Source organism: Corvus moneduloides, chromosome 4 (assembly GCF_009650955.1).
Source record: "Corvus moneduloides isolate bCorMon1 chromosome 4, bCorMon1.pri, whole genome shotgun sequence".
Classification (NCBI taxonomy): Eukaryota; Metazoa; Chordata; class Aves; order Passeriformes; family Corvidae; genus Corvus; species Corvus moneduloides.
In genome coordinates, this window is record NC_045479.1 from 38,536,569 (window position 1) to 38,553,753 (window position 17,185).

General features: G+C 39.5%; 1 protein-coding gene across 1 annotated transcript in view; it reads right to left on the reverse strand.

The window, feature by feature from the left end:
* TPH2 (tryptophan hydroxylase 2) overlaps positions 1-17,185 on the reverse strand; it is a 51,176-nt gene that overhangs the window by 20,142 nt on the left and 13,849 nt on the right. Inside the window, exons 6-8 of the mRNA XM_032107739.1 lie at positions 16,116-16,312; positions 14,284-14,419; positions 8,829-8,955 (exon numbers count right to left, since the gene is read on the reverse strand). Coding sequence (XP_031963630.1) covers positions 8,829-8,955; positions 14,284-14,419; positions 16,116-16,312 — 460 coding nt within the window. The remainder of the gene's footprint in view (positions 1-8,828; positions 8,956-14,283; positions 14,420-16,115; positions 16,313-17,185) is intronic.

Genomic DNA, 17,185 nt, shown 5'->3' on the forward strand with positions numbered 1-17,185 from the left:
GATACTATTTGGGTTATGCATAATAGCTAGCAAAATTATTTACTGAACTATCCCAGACAGTAGAAAGAATAGTGCACGGTTTGAGAACTTCAGTGAGGCTGGATCTGGAGTGCTGTGTCCAGTTTTGGGCTCCTCATTATAAGAGAGACATGGAGCTCCTGGAGCAATTTCAGCAAAAGACTATGAAAATGACTCAGGGACTCAAAAGCATCTCTCTTAAGAGGACAGACTGAGGGAGCTGGGCCTGTTCAGCCTTGAAATGAGACAACTGAGAGGGGACTTCATCAATGTCTACCAGTATCTGAAGGCAGGGTGTCAAGAGAATGGAGCTAGGCTCTTCTCAGTGGTGCCAAAAAATAGGAGGCAACAGGCAGAAACTGACGCACAGAAAGTTCCACCTGAACTTGAGGAAGAACTTTACTGTGGGGGCAACCACACCCTGAAACACTTTGCCCAGAGTCATCACGGAGTTTCCCTCACTGGAAACATTCAAGAACCATCTGGAACACAATTCTGTGCAATGTGATCCAGGATGACCCTGCTTGAGCAGGGAGGTTGGACCAGATGGTCCATTGTGGTCCTTCCCCACCTTACCCATTCTGTGATACTTGAACTCTGTGATTACACATAACTGTTTTGTTTTCTGCCTGAGTGCAGAATCTCTTGGCTTTCTTCTCCTGATGGGGTCACTGACCCCAGACATGAGGGTTGGGTATGCAGGGTAGCAGCCATCGTTGCATGGCACAGTGCAGCAGGATGCACAGATCCCTGAGCAAAGGGAGCCTGGAGCTGGCCCACCCCAACACCACTGTAGGTCCCAGCCAGGTAACCAGGCAGCTGCATGCAAGGAGCTGCTCCAAAGAGACCCCTCCCTGCAGTCACCAAAGCTGTTTTTGCACAGCACTCCTCAGCTGCTCTGGCTCCGTGGAAGGCACGGGTAAAGCCAACTCCTCTACCTGCGTACCCACAGCACAGACATTCCCTCAGTCCTAAGCAAGACCTAGACATGGCTGAAATGAGCTGCCACATTCTAACTCCTTCACTTCCCCATATACCTGCGTGCCGCTGCTGGAGGATGTCCACAAATTATTTAAATAAGGTGTCACAGTGTGAACGATACCTACACAGAGCCCCAGGATTCTCTCTTTCCTTCTACATGCTGGTGAAAACACAGGGGCAGTCAGGAACAGCAGTAGCAATACATTCCAAACCTTTCCTTTATTGCTTCCCCCTTCCCTCCCCCCCACCCACATTTAAACCTTTATTCCTGTCACTTATGAGTGATTTGTTAGTAGTTGTTACCCAAAATGTTTGTCTTATTGTTGCTAACTGGAAGCTTATGCTGGGTACTTTCTTTTGTCCTGGTTACATATGTTCTATAAAAGACACTTTATGCCTTTTTGCTAATATATTATCAACTCTAAGTCAAAAGAGAAAACAAATATGCAAAAAATCCTGTCAAAATTCATAGACTCCTTTCATCCATTCCTCAACCTATCTCAACTGGATCCAACACAGAATTGGCAGATGCTTGTCACTTGCATGCACTCCTAAATTCCACAATTTTTTCCTAAGCTATTTTTCAGGCTCACTTTCATTACTACTGTAGCAGAGCAAACGTTCAGAGTGTGAGCTATTGAACTACTGGCAAAGATTACTACTGCAGAATCTGCAATTTCTTAATGAAAATGAAGTTGGTTCTGAAAATAAACAAAGGTAATTAGCAAGCCAGTGCTGTGTGAAATTTGCACCATTCTCTTGTTAACCTCTATGTCAAAATGTATTACTTGTGTGCATGAAAATTTGCATTTGCAGTTCAGTAACCTCACAGAGTATGATCTAACCACTTTTGGAAACAAAACGCTACAAGAAATAAAAGCAAACCCAGTCTCTGGCTGCAATTTGTTATTTTAATAGAGCCTTTTTCTTTAGCGTTTCTAACAGCTTAGGGCTTGATCTTCATAAATCGCATCCTGTCTAAAATGAACTATATTATTTCTACAGTAAAATTTCTAATTTCTATTCTGCTCCCAATTAAGTCAAATTAGTTCTCTCTTGCATCTTCCTCATTACAGGGCTGTGCCCAAGGATACAAATTTATAAGTACATTATAGAACAACTCTGTTTCAGTTACTTGTGAGCACAAACATGTCAGTTAGGGCAACATGAGATCCTTTCAAGATGCAAGTTACTGACTTGACCAACTGGGCACCCTCATAGCAACAGGTGAGCCCTCTTTCACCGTCTTAATATGTTGAGGGACAAAGCACAAGATGTTTCTTTTCGAGATTAACACATCCTAAGCTGATGTACCCCTTTCTGATCAGAAACTGGAGGGACTCATCCTTGTATGGCAATGCAAGATGGATCCACTGAATCCTACTTTCCTTCTGCATCCAGGCTATTTCTTTCATCCCTAAGCAACAAATTGTGTCCGCTCTACAACACCACGTCCACTCTTCCTACCATACAAAAGGCCCCTACTTCTATAGCAGGTATATCCAAAACTGACTTGACTCCACAGTGCTACTCTTAATCAAAACTCAGGTTAGCGTTCAAGCTGCTCATTTGCCCTGTTCCACAGCCTGGTGACTGAGACACCCTGTCTCCTTTTCAGTTCTCACTGGAAAGGTGGAAAGGATTCAGGGAAGGAGTAACATCTGCAATAGCATGAGGAGTGACTAAACAAACAATTGGTTCCCAACCCAGGAAAGGAGAGAACTAAGCAAGAAAATGTGTTCTGTAGTCATGATGGCATATAGAAGCCTACAGGGATGACTTGATCACTCTCTCTTCATTTACAAAAACCTAGTAGGAATCAGGTTAAAAACAACAAAATGAGACAGTTCACCAGACAGTGAATAGTTGAGCCATAGAGCTCATTGCCAAAGTTACTGCAGATACTAAAAATTTACGTGTCTTCAAACATAAACAGCTGCCTCTGGACAGAAATCCTTTCAGGATAATTAGATAAATAGAAGCCATATTTGTGGGAACAAGAGTTCCCCAAGCTCCTGAATGGTGAGAAGCTTGGAAAACATTTGAAACTAATCAGATATGCTCATCCAGTTCTTTCATCGCCCCTAAGCAGCTATTTATGATGGGCACAAGTCACCAGCCAGGGCCCTGACCAGCACAGCAATTCTTACAGATCCAAACCTGGAAAAGGACTCTCCAAATCCAGAGTAAAGGCCTTAGCAGACTGCCACAATTCCTGCAGAAAATATTGAGCATTATCTCCCAATTCCAGCAATGGAACTCTTCAATCTGGAGTGCTAGTTTAAAGTTGGTTAAGTATCTCTGCTGATATTTTTCTTCTTGTGCCAAAAATCTCTGACAGAATGACTGTAAAAATGCACTTCAGGAGAACAGTGCAGATTCTAAAATATTAAATATTGATCCCTGGAATCTACAGTGGTTTTTTTTCCCATTTACTCCTGTTTTGTGACATATGTACTATCTTTTCTGCCCACCTTTTTGATTATGCATAGGAAGGACTTTGCATCATGCTTCAGCTACTTTATTGAAAAGTATTGCTGAAAGAAACCCTTAAAAATGGAGACCATTACTTTTTATTAATTCCTTTAGAACATTTTTTAGAGCAAGACCACAAATTACAGAATTTCTTAGAGCAGCAGTCAGTGAGCCCAGCAATACCTCACCAAACAAAGTAATCCATCAGTAAGTTATCCTTTCCTCCTGATTCAAACACACCTGTGTGACTTTGTAATGGTCAAGAAAGCCACAACATTTCATCAGCTTCCACTTCTGCTTCTTGTTAAAGTTTCAGGTTTCATACTTGGACAATTTCCAAATACATCTGCATGTAGGTGGTTTTGCCTGGTCAAAGGCAGGAATAGAAACACTGTCCAGGCCATCTACTGATGAACAGTACAGATCATAGTATAGCAGGACAATGTCTGTCTATAGTGATCCATCATACTTGATTTCAGCTTTAGTATCCTAGCTTTTACCCTGGGAATTGATTCATGCCCCTTAAGTGACAGACAGCCCAAATCAATGTAATTTCATGTCTCCTGTAAGTCCACCAAAATTTACTTAAGCAGTTTTAAGTCATATTCACTCCCAGCTCTTCATGCTGCTTCTTTATTCACTAACTACAGGTATAGCTGGAAGTAAAAATTTTGTTAGAAATTCCATTATGTCACCACTGGATTTAAGGTACTCACTGTGGTCACCCTTGGCATCTGTCACACATACATGGCATGCAACTGAGATACAGAAAAAAGACTAAGCAGAGATTGAATGTTAAATTTCAGTATGCTCAGTGACTGCCATAGCTCTTGGGCTGTAATACCAGATTTCAGTTGGCCAATACACAATTATTTTTATATGTAGAATAGCTTCAGCAGGGGAAGTGGTCACAGGCTTACAATGAGGGTCAGTTCCCTATCAATCATTTCACAACTATAAATGAGAAACACACAGGCAATCTTGATTTTTCAGATGTACAGTGGGAATGTTCGAAATCTCAAATTTTCTTTTCAGCTCCATTTGCTCATCCATGACAGAAGACAGTAAGTCAGTTCACAAACTGTACTTACAGCCTAGCAGTACCAAATAGCCCCTGTAGGAAATCTAATCTGTTGTTTGTGAAGATGAGAGGCTGTTCTATCTAGTGAGACCATGAATGCTAAGTCTTTCCTAACTTACTAAATCCTACTCAGTCTTTATCCAAAATGCTCCCATTTCGTCCATTCTGGTTATCTCCTCAGGAAACATAATGGAGAATTTTCCTGAAGTATGTGCCAGATCTTCAGCATGGGAAAAGGACTAGAATGATATCAACAAGACCAGATAATATAGATTCTGAGGGAAGACAGGCAAGTAAAGTCACAAGAATTAGCACAACCCAGAGAGGTGGTTCTGAATGTTGTTTTTAAGTCAGTATATAATTTTAAAATATTTTGTGTGTGATACATACACAGATAAATTAAAGTTAGCTTTAGAAATGAACTATTGGCCTCAGTCATCCTCTGGGCAAGGCAAAACCTTTAGATTCATAAAAAGCCTGAAATGCACTTACAAGATCTCATCACACACAATTCCTTCAAACTTAAAAGCAATTTTTGTAGTTTTCCACGTAAAGGACAGCAAGAACTAAAGAAATTTCTTGATTTCTACTGTCCCATGCTGTTAAAGTACAAGAACAAATATTATCAAGAAAGATGAAAAGGTGAAAGTTTTATAGCTCTAAAGAACTGAATGTTTAAATGTAACTGCCAGTGAGAAATGACTGGGGAAAAAACTTAGTGCAACTAATTAGGCCCTAATGACCAAATTCTTGGGAGGAAAGATTTGGTGATAAACTGCATCAAAAAGACACCCTGCTAACCTCTTTTCTGAGCTGCCACCCACTGAATTTCACCTACACAAACACATCCTATACAAACTACATCTAGAAGGGACAACCTGAGCTGTGCTGAAACAACTTAGCAGGAGTCAGGAGTCATTTCTGCCATTAGCAAGACAGGCAGGTTCCTGCCTTAGCAACTTGCAGCTTTACAAAGACAGCTCCCAAGTCCACAAATTACAAGATAACACTGAAATGTAAAATGAGAAGTACTTTTTGGTACAATTTTCCTGACAAAACCTTACGTTATGTTCTGTTAAATGTTGTAAATTATGTACTATATAAATTAATTGAAATACCTCATGTCAAGTCCTCTCTATATTTTATGGTTTGATAGGTAAGCAGAAAAGACAGCCTTTTTTATTTCTGTACTATGTGAAAATAGGAAGACCAGACATGCTGAAAAATCAGCTCAAAAGCAGTTTTAGAAAGTCAGTCAGAAAAGGACAAGATATAAGTAATGATGACGATAAAAATTAGAACCCAGATATGCATGGCCAATATTGTATTTCCTCAACCACTAACTGCATTATACCACACTCCATGAAAAAAAGTGGATGGTGCAAATATTTCCCTCTCTTTCAGTAACATAATCTCAGTCACCTTTTTTTTTGTGTCTTTCCTCTTTTCCTCTAAAAGATTGTAAATGAAAATGGAATCTCTCAACAAACACTACAAACAAGGTCTTTTAGGTCTTTCAATATTCCACTCTCATGACAAAGCAGAAGCAATTTCTTTCTTCTTTCCCCCACCTGACTACAAGATCCCAGGAGGATGAAGGGAACTTGCATACTGTCTTTTCAGCTCTCTTCCCCTGCTGGTCACTTTTCTCCCTCCAGCTGGCCAGCACCAGGGCCCCTGCAACGCTCTCCCATTTAATTCCTGCCCTCAGTGGGGCTGCACAGACATGATTAATTGCAATTTACCAAACACTTCTAATCTGCCCAGGCACCAGGCTCCAGCTTGCTCTACATCCAGTGTGTCAGCCCTGCAGGGACAAAAACCTCAGAAGTTTCCTTTGCAGCTAACAGGGCACAAAGAGCAGATCTATCAAAGCTGATACACAGTGTCTTTTGAGAGCAGAATGGAGCAAAAGATTATGAAATCACCTGTAATAATTCTTCTCTTTCTGGTCTGAATTCCTAAGAGGTGTTTTCTTCTCTTCCTAAACCCATTGTCCTCCCTGTAATGGCTCAGCACTTAATGTCACTGTCTTTTGAAACAGGTCATGCTAATGGCAAGCTTGCTTTGGGCATATTGATTCAATTCATTAATATGTATACTCTCTCTCCATTTGTTTCCCTATTTACTTTGAAGTTGCCTTGTTAGAACATGCAATGCTTTTCTGTGTTAAGACTCTTGGCTAGCCTTTCTCAGCTTGCTGCGTCTGTCTGGTTTTTATCTAGGATGGAAATGGGACTGAATGCAGCAAAAGTTAGTCAATGGCACCTCAGGTGACGTTTGGTGCCCAGCTGAATGAATTTCTTGGCCTCCTCACCCTCACCACTGAGAGATATTCTTTCTACTTGCTCTCAAGTTGGCTGTTTACATTGCACATTTTAGGGCAAGTAACATCTCTGTATTTGTCAAGCATCTGCGCCAGGGGAGCACAGCCCCTCATTGTGCTCCTACAAAAAATAACACCACGAGATTCTTTCCAAATGTCTCTTCCACCTGAAAGAGCTATTTCCAGCATGGGAGGAGAAATCAACTTTGACTCAGATATCAAATTCTCAGTGTGATAAGGGAAAGTGATTCAGCTGTCTTCTTTTATTTTTTGCTTTGTGATTCAGGAGCAGCTCATTGTTCAAATGACACAGTCAGTCATAACTGGGAACTTCTGTGGGGGGGAGGAGTAAAAGCATTTATATAATATTCACAGGTCGCTTTATATTAGTATCTCTACCCAAAAAGACCAGTACCAACTTTGTCCTCTGTAATAGGCCCATGTCATCCAAGGTTATTTTGGGGTGAAATATTTGGGCATATCATTTTCCTCAAAGTACTTACAGGGACAGCCACTTAGGTGGTTTCTCCTGAGAGTGCATGTTGTGGCAAGGTAGGTCTGTTTCCTACTAAGTCCCTCCCAAGCAAATGTGGAAATACCCACTCAACTTTCATGATTTCTCCATACAAGCAACAGTTTCTTCTCCACAGACATCCATTAGAAAAACCAGGAATGCACCCTGAATCATGTGAGAGGAGTTGGCCATGAGCAAGATATCGAGCCTGTCTAACTAAGGAGTGAAGCCAGTTTGATTAAATTTAGTGTCTTCTTCTGGAAGGCTACAGGATTCAAATCAAGCAAATGGGTACAAACACCTTTTTTGGCAGATAGGACTCTAAACCTCTGCTAAACCAGTGCATCGAAACTTCTACAGTTTAATTGAACCTAATTTGACTCCACATCCAACACTTATTTCCAAGCCTTTAAAACCCCACTGCGCTTCTTGTATAGAAAAGCAGCAGTATGCTGCAAAAGTTTTAAAGTTACCAATTCCACTGCTCAAAGAATTTTTCAGAAGATAAAAAGTGTTTAAACATGAAGCTTTTTAAATGTGCAAGTTTTTTAATCCAATATAGTTCCTTAAATTATTTGCAGCATTAGTTTCAACAGGATCCACAAAAGGAAATACACAGTAAGTCAACACAACTGAACAAAGCAAGTGGTAAAGACCAGTGGTCACTAATTTATGTCATGATGCAAAGAGTTGCATTCAAGTTACTGGAACATGGCAATAGAGCAGGGCTCACAGGTGGTCAGGAGCAGAGAGTCATGACAACTTGACAGGGTCCCTCACACAAAGGCCATGAGGCTCCAGTAGCAGCAGCATCTAACAGCTTTAACACACAGACAGTTCACACTGTCTGCTAGCTTGTGTGCCTCACTTGATGCAACATAGAATCCATCTCCCAGCTGAGGCTGATCTAGATCTACTGCTGCACAGCCTTGGCTTAGTAACAATGCATTCTCCAAGGGAAGCAGCAGGCAAGGATGCAGTGTCATCTTAAAATCCATCACACACTGCAATACAACTAAGAGCTGCAAAACTGAACAGTGAGTACAGAAATACCAGTGCTAAGAGCCAAAGCGGCCACCTGTGGAGGAGCTAATAGTCTAGAGATCAGAGCACACATCAAAATGTTTTAGATTGGGGGTTTTTTTCCAAGTTTACCTTTCTTACTTGTTTCCAGCACCATAAAGCAGACAAAATTCATCTCAGCTAGCCCTGAAAATTGGTGATTATTGCAAATAAAAAGTGAAACTGATTACCTAGTGTGATCAGCTTTGGTCTTCTTAAAAACAATGGAACACCTAAAGCTCTGTGATTGTCACATCATAGTCACCTGGAACCTGAAAATGTAGTCAGCTCTAATAAGACAATGCACATCAGTTCATCAGCTAAAAAGGAGGAGAGATGAGAGAGTATGCCACAAAAAGATTTTGACTCACAGTGGCTAATTTCTGAACATCTTCATCAGATGCCCCCAGTGAAGCGAGTCCTATCTCTTGCGAAAACTGTGCAAATTTGGGATCAGCAAGTAGAGGCACATGTCCCAAGAGTTCATGGCATGTATCCCTAAGGGAATGGAAATGAAAAGAGAGTCATTAGAGAAATAAATTAATTAAGCAATTATTATGGTATTAAACATAAGCCATTTTACATGAGTCTGATCCCTACCTGAGAAGTCTGACAAGGAAACATGGTTTTTATAGTGTAGTTCTTCCCATGGTTTCTATGTGTAAGTAGAAACACAGACATTTGCTTCTGTTAAATAGGCTATAAGTCATTTAACCCCAGCTGTTCTGTGATTTGCTCATCATTTCCAGATTGAGTGGAAGAGCCTGATCACTACTATCTTTCAGACTTGGTGACATGAAGACTGAACCGCCCAGAGGAAAGCCAGATGTCTCACAAGTAGTCTTCAGCTTTTCTCTCCACGTGAATCAAAATCCAACATATTCCCTCTTCCTCTTCTCCATTCCTCTTTCTGTACCTGGGTAGCACTCCACATCAAACATTTTGCCACTTGCCCCCAGAAATTTGGGACAACATTTACAGAGGTTTCTGTGTGCTTAATTTCTCATTTAGTCATGAGATCCTACAGCAATTACTGGGTAGTTTTGTTGTGCAGTCTACTTTTCGGCAAGCATTTCGGCAAGATTTCAGAAGAAGCAGAGAATCCAAATAATTTCAAAAAGAACAGCTGTTCACATTTGTAAGTGCATTGTTAGTCATGACAAAGTGCAGATATAAGTGTACAAGAAAATGCTAACGGAAGTGCACATGCATCATCTACAAAAGCTTTCAAACAATTCTGAAAGTTTTGCTGCATTTGTTCGCAGGAAATAATGGACTTGGTAGTAAAGTTCACTTTAAAAATCCAATCTGACATTTCCTTTGCTTTTGTCTCTTCAAAGACATTTCTCTTTTTTTTTTTTTTCCTAAGCTGTAAACAAATGTTTTAAAGGCAGGGAGAAAACATCAAGTTTTCTGCCTTCTATCCAAAATCCTCCAATTTGTCTTTTATAAACTATGTTTGTTTGAAAAGTCACAGAACATGACATTTCAGATAAATCATGAATAGAAAAACAACACTCTATATCATTTAAAGTCTTCTTACTCAGTATCTTCACCAAGAAGTCTGAACCAATAATGTGTAGGTAGACGCTCGCAAATAGAAGTTTCTGAATGTACAAATGAAGATTAGAAGTTTTGGTATCCCTAGTTTGCCCCACCAAAATGTATCAAATACAATTCCAATACTGGAGGGCCACATACAAGCCTTCCTTTTCAGTCCAAATGGTCTCCCTGACACACACAGAGCAACTTTTGCTCGTGTTACAGTCACACTTTCTGGTGAGTGAAGCACCACTCTGAAGTTGTGTGCGACAAGTTTGAGCCAACTTCATATGTAATTCATTGAAGACCCATAGCCTAGATGGTAGTCCCTTTCTCATTGGAACTCAGACTGAAAAAAATGGTTAGCTCTTCATGCCTCCATTTCTTTGTTCAGGATGTGGTTTGCATCATTTGACTGGATAATCATCAAAGCTAAAGACCCTTCTTTAATTAACTCAGTTCCAGTCACAACAATTTCTTGTATCATCTGCAAAATTGAGGAGATCACTAACAATGCAAAGGACAGCTGGGAAATGTAGTTTGCAGTCTGACAGACACGCCACTTTCCAGTGCCAAGCAATTCACTGGAGGAACATGATTTCTCCAACCATCAACTTCCAACATAAAAATGGGCCACAAAGCCCATTCTCTGGATGCCCAGCACACCAATTCTTACCTCCGCTGAGCAAATGGACACTAATTGCTTAGCATCTGTGCTGCACTACATCAGTCCAGACATATTTAGCTTTTTATCAGTAGTTCAAGCAGAAGCAAAAAAGATACAGCGAAACTGGCTCCAACTTCCTGGCTCCAGGTAAGCACACTCGTCTGTGGGCAGGCTTCTACAGCAGCATCACTACTACTGGCACCTGAGCGAGCATCTACATCTCTATTTTTCTGTGCTGAAGCCACAAGCCCCAGAAACAAATAAGCAAAGATGACTTATTCCCAGTTTGTGGTAGTCTGTTAACCCACTGTTTTCGTGACGCCATGTTCCCCTTCCTGCTCCCCCCTGCCCTAGCCTTGGCCACTCCCTCGGTTTCTCCCTATTTGCTCCTGTACCCCAACCCCGCCCAGGGACCGCCCCTGGGCCCTGACAAAACCCCCCCGCACCCAGACCACAAGGTCTCTCTGTCTCTGGGGGTCGCAAGGGCAAGATGTGATTAAAGTCCTCTCAAATCCCTATGACAGACCCTTCTCACCTTCCTCGCCATCACTGGCTGTAACGCTGATAGCTGGCCGGAGCAACATCGCGGGATTGTCCGAAATGGACTACGGGATGTGACCGGGTCGCATTGCCCTAAGCAACCTCACTGAGCTCTCAGGAAGCTACAGCCTGCTAAGCTAAATCTAGCGACTACACCACCAGTGCTGCACTGGGACACATGGTCTTTTTTATGTCCACCCTTGCAGACAAAATGAGAACAGACAAAGCCTAATCCCATTAACTTGTCTCTCTTGGCAAGGGGAAGAGAATGAGGAGGCAGAAGATATTTCTCTCATGCCTTTAGCTTGTAGATTCTTCTACTGCAAAGTAGTATTTTGAATGTGCACTTATAAAGAGGGGAGCTTGAAGCAAAAAGCTTATGAACAAAAAAAAACAAATCCACAAAATCTTTCAGGCAGAAACATGAACCAGCATTTGCAATTGTCATTGGAGTCTCCTAGCTTTGCTGCCAGTCTGGCCCTTTGTAGATAGTCTAAACAATATAATTCTTCGCTTAACTACCAAGGCTTGATTCTTTTGTTTTGTCTTATTCTGAAAATAATTAAGTTCCTTTAATTTATTCACACACATTGCTGAGAGAAAATAAGATTTTTGTAATGCACTTTTCACGGCAAAAGATTTTTCTTGGAGTAAATTAGTTAGTAGAGCAGAAGAAATCTACATAGCTCTTTGAATGTTGTAGAAACATAATTAAAATCAGGAAGAAATATGTTTTTAAATGCATATGGTAGTGATACAGATCAAACCAAATGAACTCTCTAATTTGTATCTAGCTCTATAACTTGTGTGTTAAATCTGACGGAAAGCCCACTGAAGTCAAAGGGAGCATTTTTACCAGGTTTATATCATTGAAATGCAACATTCACCAGCCAGGAACCTGCAGCAGACCTCATTATGGCCCCATATATCAACCAGGAGATCTCAGGGCACTGCAGCTACTGCAGAAGATGAAGAGCTGTCCACTCAAAAAAGCACCAGGCTTTCACTCTACACTTCCAGTAACAGTTACTATGTGTTTTATATTATGGAAAAACCTAAACACATTTTAAAAGGGATTTTCAAAACTTTCCTGTGGAGCTCCTGATAGCAAGTACACATTACTTAACTAATGTGAACCAGTAGGTCTGCAAGAAAAGAGTATAACATCATTAGAAAATAACAATTTAAATTCTCTGTTAGTCCTATTTAGAGGTGTTAAGACCATAGCCTGTATTTTAAGTTCAGCCCAAATAAGGAATAAAAACCTTCATTCTAATGCAACTGTTGTTATTACCAGTGACTTTCCAGACAGCATGACCAGAAATGTTACAAAAAAAGCAGCTGCCATTACTACTAAGGATCAGCTATGATCCACTGCATAATTCTGAATGTAAGAAGCATCCTGAAAACTACAGCGTTCTCAAATACACAAATCAATGAACCAGAGAACATTAGGAAAAGCACAGACACACTTAAGTGCTTCCTGGAAGATGTTATTGCCTTTATCCTGTTGGAGTTATGTACCTAAATCTCTTATCACTAGATGAAAATGTTCTTCTAGTTTGTACTAAGTTAATAAACATCATCATTCTTTTGCTGAGCACTGGTACATGCTGCAGTCTGAAACACTGGCTTCCCACAGGAGAGGAAATCATTGATGCAATGCCTAGTACTTCCTTTGTATCATTTATTTTTTTTTTAAATATCTAAAGATATTTTTAAATAGACCAGAAGAGGTTCAGCCCTTCCTTCCATTCGAGCCCTTCTTTCAAGATTTTATATTGTATCAATTTACCTACGAATTTAAGAGATTAAATTTCTAATTACAGAGGTTATAGAAGTGACTGAATTCCTTCAGGGATCACTACCTCCTTTCCAAAAGAAACCAACACACAAAACTGGCCTCAGAGCACTTCAGCAAGTACTTTGCCCAGTTCAGATACTGAGGAAAAAGGTAGCTAAGTGTCTAACAGCACCACCTGGTGACTCCTGCCAGAATAAAGCCACAGCATTTCTAGATACAGCTTAGTATGCCGTGCCATGAAACCTTTTATATTCAAAAATATTACTGCATGGTTTTGGCAGTCGATTCATGAAATCAAACTTAGGCATGAGTCCAAATTTTTACAAGACTGGAGCGGAATATATATGTATGAATCCTTTGTGTAAATTTGGGCAAAAATCAAATACACTCAAGTAGTCCAAGCTGATTAAACCACAGCTGCAGATTCATGCTAACTGCCTGGTGACTGATTCACTGCAAAAATGTCATTCCTGTGGTTACAAGATCAGCAGATACCTTTGGTAAACTACCTCCATATTATCTAAATGACACATGCTATTCTGCTATTACTGCACAGAACACAACATGTACAAGACAAGACATACTATTTCTTTGGTCTTCTTTTCCCCCAGTTTCCATCAAAAGACTATATGCCAAAATATTTCATACTGACTCTCGATATTCTGTTTTGGAAAAGCTGCAATGCTGTCCCATAAAAGTCGTCATTAAAGTGTTTCTTATTTCTGTCATAATTTCCCTGTAACAGACTTCATAGCTAATGTTCTCTCTTGGTAAGAGAATAGTGCCCCGTGTCTTGCTTGTGCTGTGTTATAGGACAGAAACGAAGTTCAGCTGTGGAATCAGGTCCAAAAAAAAAAAAAAAAAGGGGAACACAGAAGACCAAATTAAAATTCTAAAAGCAGGTTTTCTCAAGATATTCAGGGGGGTTTTATCCACAACTTCTTTCTAGTTGTCCAGCAGAAAATAAAATTGTAGACACTTCTTCAGTATTTTTAGGTGAAAACTCTATTTTCCACTGAAATATAACCTAAATAGTATTTCTGACCCACTACATAAATAACCCAGTTATTTAAGACCCTTGTAAAAAGTCAACAAAAAAGTCTTTGAATTAAATTCCGGCTTGCTAATGTGAAGGATTTTGTCATCAACAGTGTAAGAAGAATTTCACATTTTGTAGGAAGGTTCATCTTTTCAATCTTGGCAAATCCAATTGGTTCTTCTAAGAAATTAGTGAGCATATTTTTTCAGTACTAAAGCAAATGAAGCAACTTACGGTTCAGGCGTGTAGAGGGGATCTGAGCCGTGCCGTATGTACTGAGTACAGTGAAAGACTCTGTATGCTAAGCCAGCTAAAAAATCACGGGGAGACAGGTATCCAGCAACTGGTCTCACTGTGAAGCCAGACCGTTCTGAAGTGAAGGAGATAATAAAAGACCACATTACATATATCACTGTATCTGTTGTTAATTATTCTGCCAGAAGCATGACACAAAGAATCTTGATGATCACTCCACATATTTTTCAATTATTCCATACAAGAAATATTTTGCATTGCTAGCATGTGTATAATGAAAACAGCTGGAAGTATTTCAAAGTTGGTCTGAATATCTTTATCTAGAAAAAAATGCTAAGGTACCATAAGTGATGTTCTTAAAATTTTTATGTCTGGTACCAAATGGGAGAGAAGTTTCCATATTGGAAAGTATGCAAAATATGTTAAAAAATTAACAGAACAGAATAGGATTAAAACAAATCTGTCCTCATTTTTACAGATAAATTATTGCTTGTGTCAATAAAATACTGATTTTTATAGTTGAGGTCCTCATTTAAGTATTTAACATGTTCCTTTGTCAGATTAGTCCCAGAGTGGAAGAGTTTCAGACTCAGTGACTTTGAAAAGCACGTTTCTCTCAAAAATTAATTCTTTATTCTTCCGAAGTTTTTACAGGACAATGTTGCAAGTTTTTCTGCAACAGATAGTACTACCTGCTCTATGTAGTCTGAGAACGTATTTCTGAAAGACATGTGAGATTTTGAATTTCTAGCTAGGAATTAAAAATATGTACAATTTGCCATCATTCCTTAGAGACCATAACACAATATATGAGAGACCCAGAAGGACACAAGCAAATTCAAAGAATGATGAGTCAGCTATTAGCAAATGCAGGTTTTCACAAACAAGAATTATGGATGAAGCATAGACTGAGGAATGTAAGCCTGTCATTAAAAATTCTGTATTTCCTTTAGCCTTTCCATATATATATTTGGAACAAAATGCTTAGCTAATTATTCTCTTACCAGCACATACGTTTGGTTTGTTTTTTTCAAACACCCACCTTTATAATATTTTAGTTCCTGAGTAAGAGGTTTAAGGAACAAATATAAGTATCTGAAGGGACCTTTGAGAAGAAATTAAAATCTTAAATTGACTCTTTGGTGGCTTTCCTCTAGAGCTAAAAACAACAGGTCCATATCTCCCACATTTTCCATATGGGATACATTTCCATTACAAATGAAAAATAAGAATTTATTTTCAAACTGAAATATGTAATACACGGATCCTTTAAAAAATAAAATGAAAGAGAAGCACCACATCACCTATGGTGTCCAACACATCTTTTTCAACATACAAATATAAGGACTAGCTTCAGGTGGTCTTGAGCACTCAGGAAAGCCTCATATTCACCAGGCTACACAACAGTGTAGCCAAACCTGCTCTCCACTTTAAATTCAGTTATCTTGGCATCTGACTCCTTCTTTTTCCTGCCTGGACATTTGGGGGATGCCCAGTGTGGTTATCAGAAATCCCCATCTGTGGCAACGAGAGAGCAGCACTAACTCAACTCTTCGTTTTCACCGTACCAAAGGATTTTCTCCCTGTACAAGATATTACATGCTTTACATGTTCAGCTGATTAATTTCTCTCTTGCAAATACCTACATAAAACTGTCTTGACTCAAAAAACTCTGCCATGGAGAACACCAAAACCAGAATGATACTTCAGACAGTGCTGTGAGTCTTTTCATTCAATGTAATTTGTACTCCATACTAACAGAGTGTTTTCATGAAACTGCTATCTATTGATAAATCGAATATGAATCTTACCTTTAAGAAAAATTGAAACATCTTCCAACTGAGGCACATTATCTTCCCTGTATCCACAGTACTTGGTCAGCAGAGGAAAGTTTTTTAAATATTCCCGACAAGCATGGGTGGGATAGAGTTTACTGAGTTCCCTAAATACCACCCCCCAAGTTTTAACTTCTTCAGCTGTGTACTCCACTCTGGGAATGGGTTGGCCACTGCAGGGAAAAAAAAAAAAAAAAAAAAAGAAAAGCATCTGAATACAACTAGACTGTAGACAGATTGTAGATACCAACATTTCCATAAAAAGTATTATGTAAATAAAGGCAAATTAGACTATTAAAACTATATGAACTATCTTAAACTGATAGCTTGATGCGTCTTCCTTAGAATTATTTCTTGATGATATAATGTACATATTCTATCATTTCCTCAAGAACTGTGTTTCTTACTAAACAATCACATTATTTCTTAATCTTTGTACATATCATAGTAGAAAGATGGATTTCTTATACACCATGTTCCTACATGAGACTAATATTTTTCCACTTATTGCCAAGTGGATAGCTGAAGATCCTGATTCAGTCTAACATGTAGATTCAGTAAGAACTTCAGCAGACTACATTCTCTATCCTTTAAAATAAATTCTAAAAATTCTCTATTCTTTAAAATACATAATATTCACACAGCATCAAATGCTGGGTGAAGACTAGACAATTACATAAATGCTTAGAAGTGTATGGACCAAAATAAAAACTGTATATTTATTGCTTAGACTGTTGTTTACATGTGCAGATATGTTTGGAACCCCAAATTCATGCAGGACTACATTATGAGAAAGCTCATCTCAGAGCCAGCAGCCCAGCCTAAGTGAAACTAAGCCTTTAAATACATATCTTCTTCTGTTTTATTTCTGCCCTGTTCCTCTGCCCCCTCCCCCTTGCACCAATGTACAGATATTGCAAAGCAGGAGCCTTCCAGGGTACCTGCAAATCTGTTTCTGACATCCAAGATTTGCCTTGCGTAGTTACAGTTAATTCAAAACCAACTGACAATGTGAACATTGCAAAGAGCTCCTTCCAGCTTGCACT